Source organism: Mesoplodon bidens (genome assembly GCF_964165515.1).
Source record: "Mesoplodon bidens genome assembly, chromosome: 18".
Classification (NCBI taxonomy): domain Eukaryota; kingdom Metazoa; phylum Chordata; class Mammalia; order Artiodactyla; family Ziphiidae; genus Mesoplodon; species Mesoplodon bidens.
The window spans coordinates 44,149,231-44,162,932 of NC_138175.1; the positions used below are offsets into that span (position 1 = coordinate 44,149,231).

Here is a 13,702-nt window from a genome sequence, read left to right on the forward strand (position 1 = left end):
TACAGGCGGCGGGGGCCTGGACTGAAAGAGACAGATCTCCATCAACTCCCAACGCTTGGGTCCAAGTCCCACTAGAAGGAGAGGCCTGAAATACACACAGATCATATCTTGCCCTTAAGACATTTGAAGCCCAGGTGAACTGAAACTAACTAAAACTGCAATCCAGCCCAAATTCAGCTCAACTCTTGATTGAGTCTGAGTGATCAGCCCTTCATCCTAGTTGTCTGGCAGAGGAAAAGGCTTGTCCTTGCTGGGAAAAAAACCTTTTGTTCCAGTCACTCTGGTTCTTTTAAATACAATGTCCAAACATACAATAAAAAACTATGAGATGTGGGCTTCCCTGGTGGTACAGTGGTTAAGAATCCACCTGCCAATGCAGGGGACACGGGTTCAAGCTCTGGTCCGGGAAGATCCCACATGCCACAGAGCAACTAAACCCATGCACCCCAACTAATGAGCCTGTGCTCTAGAGCCCGTGAGCCACGACTACTGAGCCCACATGCCACAACTACTGAAGCCCGCGTGCCTAGAGTCCGTGCCTAGAGTCCTAAATGTAATGTAAAGAGTAGCCACCACTCTCTGCAACTAGAGAAAGCCTGCATGCAGCAACAAAGACCCAATGCAGCCAAAAATAAATAAATAAAATGAATAAATTTGTTTTTTTTTAATTATGAGATGCAAAGAAGCAGAGAAATGTGATCCATAGTCAAGAGAAAGAAAAATCAATACATGCAGATCCTCATATGACCCAGATGCTGGAATAAGCAGGAAAGAACTTTAAAATAACTATCACAATTATGTTAAAGAAATAAGAGCATAAGTTGGACAGAGTGGATAAGAAGATGCAAATTTTCAATAGAAAAATACACTTTCTTTTTTTTTAATTTTTTTTTTTTTGGCTGCGTTGGTTCTTCATTTATTGCATGTGGGCTTTCTCTAGTTGTGGCAAGCAGGGGCTACTCTTCGTTGTGGTGCACAGGCTTCTCACTGCGGTGGCTTTTCTTGTTGCAGAGCATGGGCTCTAGGCACGTGGGCTTCAGTAGTTGCAGCACGTGGGGTTCAGTAGTTGTGGCTCGCGGGCTCTAGAGCACAGGCTCAGTAGTTGTGGTGCACGGGCTTAGTTGCTCCACAGCATGTGGGATCTTCCCGGACCAGGGCTTGAACCCGTGTCCCCTGCATTGGCAGGTGGATTCTTAACCACTGCAACACCAGGGAAGCCCAGAAAAATACACTTTCTTAAGAAAATCCAAATGGACATTCTAGAACTGAAGAAATATAATATTGGATGGGATGAATAATTGATTGGGACCAGCAGAAGAAAGGATCTGTGAGCCAAAAAACAGGCCAATAGAAATTACCCAAAATGAAGCAAAGAGGAAAAAAAGAAAAAGCAAATAGAACAGGCCATGAGAGACATGTAATAAAAAGCTAATTCAGTCTAGACTACACTAAGTTATGGATGTATTTTACAATTTCTAGGGTAACCACTATATAAATGCAAAAAGGTAGAACTAAATTTCCAATAGAGGAGGAAAAAATGGAATAATAAAAATTATTTGATTAATACAAAAGAAAGCAGAAAAGAAAAAACAAACAAAAAGTAGAACAAAGGAAAACAAATAGCAAAATGGTAAACTTAAACATAATCATATCAATAATTATATTAATTATAAATGGACTGAATGTTCCAAGTAAAAGTTAGGACTTGTCAAACTGAATGTAAACAGAACATTGTTATATGATATTACAAAGTACACATTATAAATAAAAGGATACAGATAGGTGAAAGTAAAAGGACTAAAAATATATGCCAAGCAACACTAGTCATGAGAAAGCAGTTATAGCTTTATTAGTATCAGGTAAAGCACCTGACAGAAAGACATTTCATAGTGATAAAAGGGTTGCTTCATCAGGAGAGAGTAACAATCCAAACTACATGCACTTCATAACATAAATGAAGCAAAAACTGATAGATATAAAAAGAAAAATAGATTAATCTATAATCATAGAGACTTTTAACATACCCCTCTCAGTAACTGACAGATCAAACAGACCAAAAAAATCAAAATATTTGAAGAACACTATCAACCAACTTGACTTAGCATTTATAGAATACTAAACCCAGTAACTGCAGAATACATATTCTTTTCAATTGCATATGGAACATTCATCAAGATGTCGGGCTGTAAAACAAGTCTCCGGAAATTAAAAGCATTGCATGCAGAGCATAATCTCTGACCATGATGGAAATAAATGAAAAATTATTAACAAAAGACATCTAGAATATTCTCCAAAGTCTGGAAATTATGCCACACACTTGGAAATAATTTATGGGTCAAAGAAGAAGTCACAACAGGAAATTAGAAAATGTTTCTAACAGAATAATAATAAAAACAATACATATTAAATTGTGTGGGATGCAGCTAAAGTAGTCGTTAGAAGGAAATTTACAGGTTTAAATGCTTATACAAAAAAGAAGAATAGCTTAACATCTATAATTTAAGCTTCTACCTTAAGAAGCTGAGAAAAGAAGAGCAAATTAAACCCAAAATAAGTGGAAGAAATAGTGAAGATAACAGCAGAAGTCAATGAAATGGAAAACAAACAATAGATAAAATTAACAAAACCAAATCTAGTTCTTTGAAAAGATTAATAAAACTGATAAACCCTAGCAAGACTGATCAAGGGAAAAAAGAAAGAAGACTCAAATTATAGGGGAAACATCACTACAGAGCCTACAAACGTTAAATGCAAATTAACAGGGTATTATGAATAAGTTTATGCCAATACAATTTCACAACTCAGATCAAATTCCTTAAAAAAAAAACTTAGTGAAGTCGACATAAGAAGAAATAGAAAATCTCAAAGATTCTACTCTATTCTATGAATGTAAATTTTTATAGAAGAGAAACTTATTAAATCAGGGATCAAATTCACTAACACTTGCTAAAGTGAGATGTAATCACATAAAAAGACTTTAGGGAATTGTTGACTCTACCTAATTTTTACTTGACTCTACCTAATTTTTATTTGCAATCTACTGCAAGGAGTGAAGTTAGTGGACAGCTTTCAATCCAAGTCCTTGCTCTTCCTGGGTAGCCCAGGCCAATGACAGAGCACAGCAAGGGTCCTAGGGCCTGACAGTTTCTGCCTGATGTGGGTCTATTCTAAAGAGCAATCTTTGCTCAAGGACCCCATTTTAGGTTGCCTGAGACTTTGTCAGATCTGCAAACTCTACCTGCTGAATCCTGCTTCCTCTCCCTTTTATCTTTCACAGGCATTACCTCCAATAAACCTCTTTCACTTATGTCTCAGAATCTACTTCTGAGGAGAACCAGCTGACACACATGCTGAGTTTAGAACTCAACCCTGTTTAAGATGTGGCTCCTCCAATGTATATAAAATGACTGACCCAATCATTTGCCTTTCTTTTTGCATCACTTAGGAAATGTATTTGACTGCTAGTTAAGAGAGACAAAATAACACTAACATGGGACTTCCCAGGCAGTCCAGTGGTTAAGATTCTGCTTCCACTGCAGGGGGCATGGGTTCAACCCCTGGCTGGGAACTAAGATGCCGCATGCTGTGCGGCATATATATATATATATATATATATATATATATATATATATATATGTATATATATGTATATATATATGTATATATGTATATATATATATATATATACATATATATATATATAAAACACTGACACAAGTAAGATAGTTGACAGTCCAAGCTGGTAAGGTGGCTTCACAGTGTCATAAAAGTCCCAGGCTTCTATCCTGCCAGTCATGTGAATGAAGCCATCTTGGACCCGCTAGACCAGGCAAGTGGCCACCCAATGATCCTAGATGATGCTACATGAAGTAGAATTACTTAGTCATGCCTTGCTCTAAATATTATGAAATATAACAAAATGGTAATTGTTTTAAATTATTGAACTTTAGGGACTTCCCTGGTAGCGCAGTGGTTGAGAGTCCACCTTCCAATGCAGGGGACGCAGGTTCGATCTCTTGTCAGGGAACTAGATCCCACATGCACACCACAACTAAGAGTTCACATGCCGGGCTTCCCTGGTGGCGCAGTGGTTGGGAGTCCGCCTGCCGATGCAGGGGACACGGGTTCGTGCCCCGGTCCGGGAAGATCCCACATGCCGCGGAGCGGCTAGGCCCGTGAGTCATGGCCGCTGAGCCTGCGCGTCGGGAGCCTGTGCTCTGCAACGGGAGAGGCCACAACAGTGAGAGGCCTGCGTACTGCAAAAAAAAAAAAAAAAAAGAGTTCACATGCCACAACTAAGCAGCACACATGCTGCAACTAAAGGAGCCGGCGAGCCACAACTAAGGAGCCCACCTACTGCAACTAAGACCCGGCACAACCAAAATAAATAAATAAAATAAAGAAAGAAAGATAATAATAATAAATAAATAAATAATTGAATTTTAGGGTGGTTTGTTATACAGCAATAGATAACCAGAGCACATCTCCTAACTAATACAGAAAAAAATTAACATTAAATCTTATATCTAATACCTTGACACAATAGCATTTTGAAGTTACTACTTTCCTGCTTTATTTTCATATGCTGCCTGTTGTTTTCCTTTAAAAAAGTCTTTATACTCATACAGTTTTTTTTTTTTTTTTTTTTTTTTGCGGTACGCGGGCCTCTCACTGTTGTGGCCTCTCCCGTTGTGGAGCACAGGCTCTGGACGCGCAGGCTCAGTGGCCATGGCTCATGGGCCTAGCCGCTCCGTGGCATGTGGAATCTTCCCGGACCGGGGCACGAACCCGTGTCCCCTGCATCGGCAGGCGGACTCTCAACCACTGTGCCACCAGGGAAGCCCCTATACTCATACAATTTTGTATTTAGCTTTTTAACTTAAATATTCTCTTATGTATAACTGATTCACTTTACTGTACACCTAAAACTAACACAATATTGTAAATCAACTATACTGCAATAAAAAAATTATTCTCTTTTAAGCATGTGTCCATTCGGCTATGTAACCTTAGTGTAATATAGTCATAATATGAGGAGACATATTTTTTATTGTGATGCAATTCACATACCATAAAATACACTTTTTATAGTGTATAATTTAGTGACTTTTGTTTTTCTTTTTTAATAAATTCGTTTGTTTATTTTGGCTGCGTTGGGTCTTTGTTTCTGCGCGCGGGCTTTCTCTGGTTGCGCGAGCAGGGGCTACTCTTCGTTGCGGTGCGCAGGCTTCCCTTATTGCAGAGCATGGGCTCTAGGCATGCAGGCTTCAGTAGTTGCGGCGCACGGGCTCAGTAGTTGTGGCTCGTGGGCTCTAGAGCACAGGCTTAGTAGTTGTGGCGCACGGGCTTAGTTGCTCTGCGGCATGTGGTATCTTGCCAGACCAGGGCTCGAACCCGTGTCTCCTGAATTGGCAGGCAGATTCTTAACCACTGCGCCACCAGGGAAGCCCAATTTAGTGGTTTTTAGAATCTTCGTAATGTAGTGTAACAATCACCACTATCTAATTCCAGACATTTTCATCACCTGAAAGAGAAATCCTGCACCCATTAGCAGTCACTCCCCATTCCTACTCCCCAGCCATACCCCTCAGCCCCTGGTAACAACTAATCTACTAATCTATTCTGAACATTTCATATCAATGGAATCATACAATATGTGTCTTTCCCTGCTGATTTCTTTCACTTAGCGAAACTTTTTTTTTTTTTTTTTTTTTGCGGTACGCAGGTCTCTCACTGTTGTGGCCTCTCCCACTGTGGAGCACAGGCTCCCGACGCGCAGGCCCAGCAGCCATGGCTCACGGGCCCAGCCGCTCCGCGACATCTGGGATCTTCCTGGACCAGGGCACGAACCCATGTCCCCTGCATCGGCAGGCGGATTCTCAACCACTGCGTCACCAGGGAAGCCCTAGCGTAACATTTTTAAGGTTCATCCATGTTGTAGCATGTACCAGTACTTCATTTCTTTTTATGGCTAAATAATATCCCATTCCATAGATATACTATGTTTATCCATTCATCAGTTAATGGATATTTGGGTTGTTTCCACTCTATTATAAATAATGCTGCTATAAACATCTATGCACAAGTTTTTTGTGGGGACATTATTTTCAATTATTGTGGGTATATACCTGGGAATGGAACAGTGTATAACATGGTAACTCTATGTTTGACTTTTTGAGGAACTGTCAAACTATTTTCCAAACAGCCTGCACTATTTTACATTTTACATTCCCATCAGCCATGTATGAGGGTTCCAATTTTTCCACAGCCTTACTAACACGTGTTCTTGACCATCTTTTTCATTACTAGCCATCCTAGTAGGTATGAAGTGGCATCTCATTGTGGTTTTGATTTGCATTTCCCTAATGATTAATGATGTTAAGCATCTTTTTCGGTGCTTCTTTGGCCATTTGTATACCTTCTTTGGAGAAAAGTCTATACAAATCCCTCACACATTTTTTAATTTTTTTTATTGAAGTATAACAGATCTACAGTGTTAATTGCTGTACAGCAAAGTGGTTCAGCTATACATATACACTCTTTTTTATATTCTTTTCCATTATGGTTTACACATTTTTTAATTGGGCAACTTAATTTGTGTTTTTTTTTTTTTTTTTTTTTTTTTTTTTTTGCGTTACATGGGCCTCTCACTGTTGTGGCCTCTCCCGTTGCGGAGCACAGGCTCCGGACGCACAGGCTCAACAGCCATGGCTCACGGGCCCAGCCGCTCCGCGGCATGTGGGATCTTCCCAGACCGGGGCACGAACCCATGTCCCCTGCATCGGCAGGCGGACTCTCAACCACTGCGCCACCAGGGAAGCCCTAATTTGTGTTTTTTAATTTAATGTTTTAATTTCTGTTAGTTGTAAGAATTCTTTATATCAATATATTCTTTATATATTCTGAATCTCTTATCAGATCTATGATTTGCAAATAGTCTCTCCCATTCTGTGAGTTGTCTCTTCACTTTCTTGATAATGTCCTTTGAAGCACAGGAGTTTTTAACTTTTATGAAATCTAATTTAACTATTTTTTCTTTGGTTGTTTGAGCTTTTTGTGGCATAGCCAAGAAACTACTGCCTAATCCAGGTCAAGAAGATTTACCCCAATGTTTTCTTCTAAGAGCTTTATAATTTTAGCTCTTACATTTAGGTCTTTAATCTATTCTGAGCTGATTTTTATCTGTACTGTGAGGGTGACTTTGAATCTTGCCTGTCAAGAGGAGATGGAATAGAGAGTCTTTCATATCAAACAGGAGATGAAAGAATGGTTAGAAGTGGGAGAGTGATACATATGTTCTGATAAGCAATGAATTCAGTGTGGCCAGAGCCTAAGGCATGCAGAGAGTATGTTGGGAGTTACAATGAATAACTGTGGCCACACCAAAAGACGGTGAGTGGCATGAGTCTATTTCCCCCATATGCTCCATCAGCCACTCCCCAGCCTCACCAAGCAAACACAAATGTAAAAAAAAAAAACAGTGTACCAGCTAGAAACATAGCTTTGGACAAGCCTCCCATCCTTTTCATCTCCTCTTTCAACTTGATTGCCTCTCCTTAAGCCCTCCAATGTAGAAATTCTTGAGTTTCTATTGCTGCAAACATTCACTGGAGAAGTAGTTTTGTTTGTTTGTTTGTTTCTGTAGGCTACCAGAAATCATTGATGGTCTTAAGCAGGGGAGCAACATGAGATTTCGGTTTTCAGAAGCAATGGTAGTGAAAGTTGTCACCTTCTCAACCTTTTTCTAGCACCTAAGTTAGAGATTCACATGCATAATACACTATGGACTACCACACTGATCAGCTGCATTTATGCACAGTTCCCGGTGCCCTAGGGTGCAGGAAGGTATGAATTGAAAAACATAAACTAGAATCACCAAGATTGGTGATTGATTGCGTGTAGCCAGATAAGGACTCTGGTTTCAAGACTGGACACCTGAGTGAGTCCTGGGGCCAGTGATAGGGACAGGGAGCATGGATAAAGGGCAGGTTTATTTTGGGGATGGAGGGGAGCAGATGCAGGTAATTTTTAACATGTTGAATTGGAAGTGCCTGAGGGACACCCAAGCAACTGCATCTAGTAAGTATGTAGTTAGTGTGACCCTGGAAATCAGGAGATCTGGCATGAAGATGTAAATTTGGGAATCAGCTTATATATGGAACAGCATGAGCTCACTCAGGAAGCATGAGAAGATAAGCTGGGTTCCAGGCCTGGAAGGGGGAGGAAAGAAGAGAAATAAGAGTTCAACTCCCTGGCAGGGACTTTGCACTGAAGCAGGTATTTCATAGCCTTCCTTTGAAGCTACCAGACCCAACACAGCCTCTAGTCTTCTCTCCTGCTTCCTTCTCTTTATTGCCAGACTTCTCACCATTTGTTCACTCAGTTCACCAGACATCCTGCCTGTGCTCTGCCTTTATCCAACTTCATCCAATTTACTGAAAAGCTCCCCTGTTCCAGGCTCTGTACTAGGTTCTGATCATACAGCAGTGACCAAAGTCACATCCCTGTCTCAAAACGTTTACATTCTAGTGAAGGAGAAAGACACAAATAATTAAAGATATTGGAGGGAGATATGAAGAAAAAGCAAGCAGAGTAAGGGTATGTAAAGTGATGACGGTGGTATTATTTTATCTTTTTTTTTTTTTTTTTTTTGGCCATACCATGCGGCATATGGGATCATGCAGGATCTTAGTTCCACAACCAGGGATCAAACCTGTGCCCCCTGCAGTGGAAGAAGAGTCTTAACCACTGGACCGCCAGGGAAGTCCTAGGTGGTATTAAACCAAACAGTAAGGAAAGTCATCTCTAGAGGTGACACTTGAGTAGAGAGCTGAATAAAGTGGGAAAGTTCTGGGTAAAAAAGGGGTGGCTAGAACAGAATGGTGAAGTGAGGTAACAAGGGACTAAATCATGTACGTCCTTATAGGCCAAAGTAAGGAGTCTGGCTTTCATTTTGTGTGATAGGAGATCACTGGGGAGAGGAGTATTGAATAGAGGAAGGATATGATCTGACTTAGATTTTTTAACAAGATCCCTCTGGCTGTTGTGTTAAGAATAAACTACTGGGGACATGGGCAAAGGTAGAAGGAACTTTTAGGAGGCTACTGCAATAATTCTGGCCAGAGTAAGGGTGGCTTATTGTAGGGTAGGGGTGAAGATGGTGAGAAGTGCTCAGATTCAGGATATATTCTGTATGTGAAATGGACAGGATTTTGCAGTCAGGACAGATGTGGGCGTGAACAGTTGAGTGGAAAGGTTGGGTTTACAGGGGAAATCGGGATTATGGCTTCGGACACACAAAGTTGCCGATTAGACATTCAGCTGGAGATGCTGATGCTGAAGAGGCTGTGGACGTCGCCTGCCATATAAGTAAATATAAGGATTTTACAGCTATCAAGCCGTCAGTCACAGAAGCCACCCCCAACTGTGCACCCTGAGGAGCTTCAGGACGGAGAAAAACAGTTTACTAACCCTAGATAGTTAAGGTGCATATCAAAAGGATGATTTCAATGAGCCCAGTCTCTTACATCTTCCCGTACATAGAGAAGTGGTAAATTCATTAACTTGAGATGCCTGGTTTATCTTCAGTTAAGAGTAATCTTTTGATGTTAGGCTACCTGGGTTGATCTTTTGTTTTCGTTTTCTCAAAAACTCCTACATATCCTGGCTCCTCCCTTACCTCTTCCCAGTAGGCCCTCAGAGCTATCTCAGAGGCTATCTCCAGGCTTAAATCCTCAGCAAAATCCCGAAATTAAACACAATTCTCAACCCTTAGGTTATGCTTTTTTTTTTTTTTTCAGTTAACAAGGCTATGGCTTATATGAATCCAGAGTTCACAGAACTGAACAAAACTTCAGACAAACACTTGGGATTGGTCTGTGTGCAATGGCATTGAAAGCAATGAGCCTGGATAAGGCAATCTGAAAGTGCTGGACAGAATCCCACCTCCAGGAGCAGCGAAGTGGAGAAGAGGGGAGACTCGCTGGGTAACATGCTGTAATGGGGCCATGAGGGTTCCATGAGGGGCGCAGCTGCCTCAAAGACGAAGTGCCTGGGTCTTAAAGGGGCTCACCAGGAGACTGGAGGCGGGTTGGAAACTTTCCAGGTAGAGGGATCCACTTTTGCAATGACACCGGACTCAGAACAAGATACAATGGGTCTGGAAATGGCGGAGGCCGCAGCTGAGGTCAAGAGGGTCGCGCGCGCCGCCACTCCAGCCCACAGTGTCCTGGCGTCTCGAGGAACTTGGCCTCTCCGTGAATCTCCTCTCAGGCCGCGCGGGCACCGTACCGACAGACCAAACCAAGCGGCGAAGCTAGAATTACTGAGGCTGCCAAGAAATCCGGAGCTGCCCACAGCCGGCCGAGTCTCGCGAGAGCGCGGCCTCCCCGGCCCAGCATGCCTCGCGCCGCCGCCGCTGGTGCTGCCGCCGCCGCAGCCGCCGCCGCCGCAGCCGCTGCGCCGCGGCTTGAGGGCGGGAGGCTGGGGGAGGGTAGCGGAGGCGGCGCTGCCGCCATGTTGGGTCTGAGGCGGCTGCTGTAGGCGCCTACGGAGCAAGCGGGCGTGCGGAGCGGCCACAGCGACGCGGGATCCGCCTCTCTGCGAGCGGCCGGGAGCGGCGGCGGCGCCGGCGCCATGAGCGGGGGCACCCCTTACATCGGCAGCAAGATCAGCCTTATCTCCAAGGCGGAGATCCGCTACGAGGGCATCCTCTACACTATCGACACCGAGAACTCTACCGTAGCTCTCGCCAAAGGTACGCCGGGGTGGGCCTCTCGGTGTGGAGCCGGGCCGGGCGCTCGGGGTTGCGCCCGGCTCTCGGCCCGCGACCTCCTCGCTCCCTCCCTACTCCCTCCGCCGTCCTCCTGAGCGGGGCCGCCCCCTTCCCTCCCTCCGGGCTCAGGCGTCGCGGGCTGGGCCCGGCCGCGGCCTTCCCCGGGCTCCCAGGCTTCTGCCCCAAGGTCCGCGCCTTCAATCCGGGGACTAAGGGCTGGGAGCGGGGCGGGCACGGCGGTCCTGAAGTCCGGGAACGGGCCGAAGAACAAGGAGATACGCGTCTTCCAACTCCGAAATTCGGTGGTTCTGTCGTTTTAGCATCAAACAAAGCCTGAGTATTCAAAGAATTTTTCCGCCTAGTCTTAAAGTGCTGATTTGTTGATTCTCCGGCACCCATTTTCTCGCGTTCTTAATTTCAATTCGCTGCATATCCCTCAGGTGAACTGTAAGTGATGTGCCCAAACTTTGGATTTCCTCTGCGACGCAGACGGTCTCGAAATGCCATTGGTACCATGGAGCAGACAGATCACATCCCACTTGTCTCCTGTGTGGTATTTACCTGTTAGACCGGAATCCTTCTCCAAACCTGTTGTGCAACCATCTCTTTAAAAATGTTTGCTGCTCTCGTTTCGGCCTTGTTTCTGGAAGCCCGGGGGGAAGAAATGTTCAAGCTTTTTCCAGGACCCTTGTTCACAAGGCATATCTGAGTGGTCAGTGGGCGCTGACCGACCCCCGTGGAGGCTCCCTGGGACAGAGTTCTGGGGTCGGGGAGGAAGGTGTTCTCCCCCAAATATTTAGCATCGCCACAGTCTTGTGGGTTTTGTTTCCGTTTACACGTCTGGGCTTTAGCTCCGCCAGGAAACCAGGAAGAAAATAAACTTTAGCTCCTGATCTTAAAAGAAACCTCACAAGTTTTTGGAACACTTAGGAGAGGGAAGCAAGATAACTAAGGTATTGATAATTTTCGCAGCACATTGGTAGAGTTATAGAATGAATAGCACGATAAGGAGAGAGGTCCGGCGACAGGAAACAAATTTTCTAAATCTATTTTTTTTTAAAGATTAATCTTTGACCCAGGAGAGTCATTTCGCGGTATCACGCAAGTATTTAATGACATTTTTTTGGATTCTCTGGTACATCCTTTTTAATAGCACTCGTGTTGGGACAAATCTTATATCTGGGTAGGGAGCCTTAAATTATTTTATCTTAATTTTCTTTCCTCTCCCCTCCCACCGACCCCCCCCGCGTGCATATTTAGCTGTATAATGTTTAATTTTTATGACTTTGTGAAATTGTGAAAAAGGTCCTCTAAAGTTCTTGGTGGGAGCCACATACAAGCTGAAAACAGTATTTCTCTTTAAAGTGGTTTAATAGCTTTTAAAAAAGGCATTGTTTTACCTAATCTGAATTTTAAGGTGTCTTGCTAGTTCCTTCACTCCTCACAAAGAAAAAAATCTGTACATTGTAAAGATTTCTAATGTGTTCATTTCAGTCTTTTAAAAAAATCTGTACACTCTTTTATGCAAGAACCTAAAAAGTGTATTTTAATAACGATCCACATTTTTACAAATTATCCTTTCAACAGCTTCTAGGGTCAGTGAACATTTTGTTAGTCTGTAATAGTTAAAATCATATGCAAAACATAATTTGTCCTTTTTATCATGACTTGATAAATATGTTATATAAGTACAGCAATGAAAAGATTTTTTTTAATCATTGAATTTATGTCTCTACTTATGGCTTTGATATTTAACCCCACATACATAATATATCATTTTTTCTTAAGAAATATGAGTTATTTAATGTGTAACAGAGGTTTGGGAATTTGTGTTTGCAAAAAATTGGAGTTATCAAATCTTGATATTATTCTACCTAGCAGTATCTAATCTAAAACTACTTTATAACTATCCAGTCAACAACCGGGCACTTATTTCAAATTTCAAAATTAGAAGTGGGGTGTTTGGTCTTAAAATTTTAGAATTTACATGACTTGTTGAGTAATTTGATATCTGAAATGCCACCTTTTTCAAAATTTGGATGAAGAGTGGCAGTATAACCGATTGAAGCCAAAAGTTTATTCATGGATTTTAGAATACTGTATGTTTAGGATACAGTGTGTATTTGGATTTAGAGATCCTTGTTAACTCTTTTTAAACTATGGAGTGAGTTAATCTCTTTAACATTCTTAGAATTCTTTTTAGGATGTTAATTTTTTTCCCCCTCTAGGGAGCTGTTTTTTTTTTTCTTATCGTGAAATATAACCACACATGTTGAAAAGATAAGTAGATAAAATGAAATATTTTTAAACAAAGATCCTTGTAACTACCATCCAGGGTAAGACAGGCATTGCCGACATCCTACAAGCCTTCCACCCCATCTTCCCATCAACTACTACCCTCTTAAGCTAGATATAAATGTTATTCTGACATTCATAGTTTTATCACTTAAGTTTACATCTCTAAATGATAGCGTTTTGTCCGTGTTTGAACTTTATATAAATGGAATCATCTTCTATATATTTATTTTGGCTTTTGTTGGGAGATAGTATTCCATCATGCATATTATATGTTTATCTATTTCTGCAGTTGTTTTGCATATTCTGCAGTTGTTTAAATTGTTTATAGTTTTTGGCAATTATGAACAATGCCTTTGTGAACATTTGTGTTTGAGTTTACTGATGCATGTTTATGTAATTTTCTTTATGGTGTATACTTTGAATTGCAGGATCATGGGGATTGTGTGTCTTTATTAGATAATGACAAACAGTTTTCCAAAGTAGTTGTTTACTAGTTTTTATTTCAATTATTAGTACAGTATATGAAAGTTATAGTTGTTCCACATCCTTCAACAATAATATTTAGTATAAGGTATTTTATGTTTTAGTTCTATCCAATCTGGTGGGTATGTATTTGTACCTGGTTTTAAT

General features: G+C 41.8%; 1 protein-coding gene across 4 annotated transcripts in view; it reads left to right on the forward strand.

The window, feature by feature from the left end:
• Positions 1-10,432: 10,432 nt before the first annotated feature.
• LSM14A (LSM14A mRNA processing body assembly factor) overlaps positions 10,433-13,702 on the forward strand; it is a 54,808-nt gene continuing 51,538 nt past the window's right edge. For 2 of the 4 annotated variants that reach the window (XM_081216914.1, XM_081216915.1), the window contains exon 1: positions 10,433-10,756. In XM_081216914.1, coding sequence (XP_081073040.1) covers positions 10,636-10,756 — 121 coding nt within the window. In that variant the 5' untranslated portion in view covers positions 10,433-10,635. The remainder of the gene's footprint in view (positions 10,757-13,702) is intronic. The other 2 variants (XM_081216916.1, XM_081216917.1) reach the window with 2 other exon arrangements.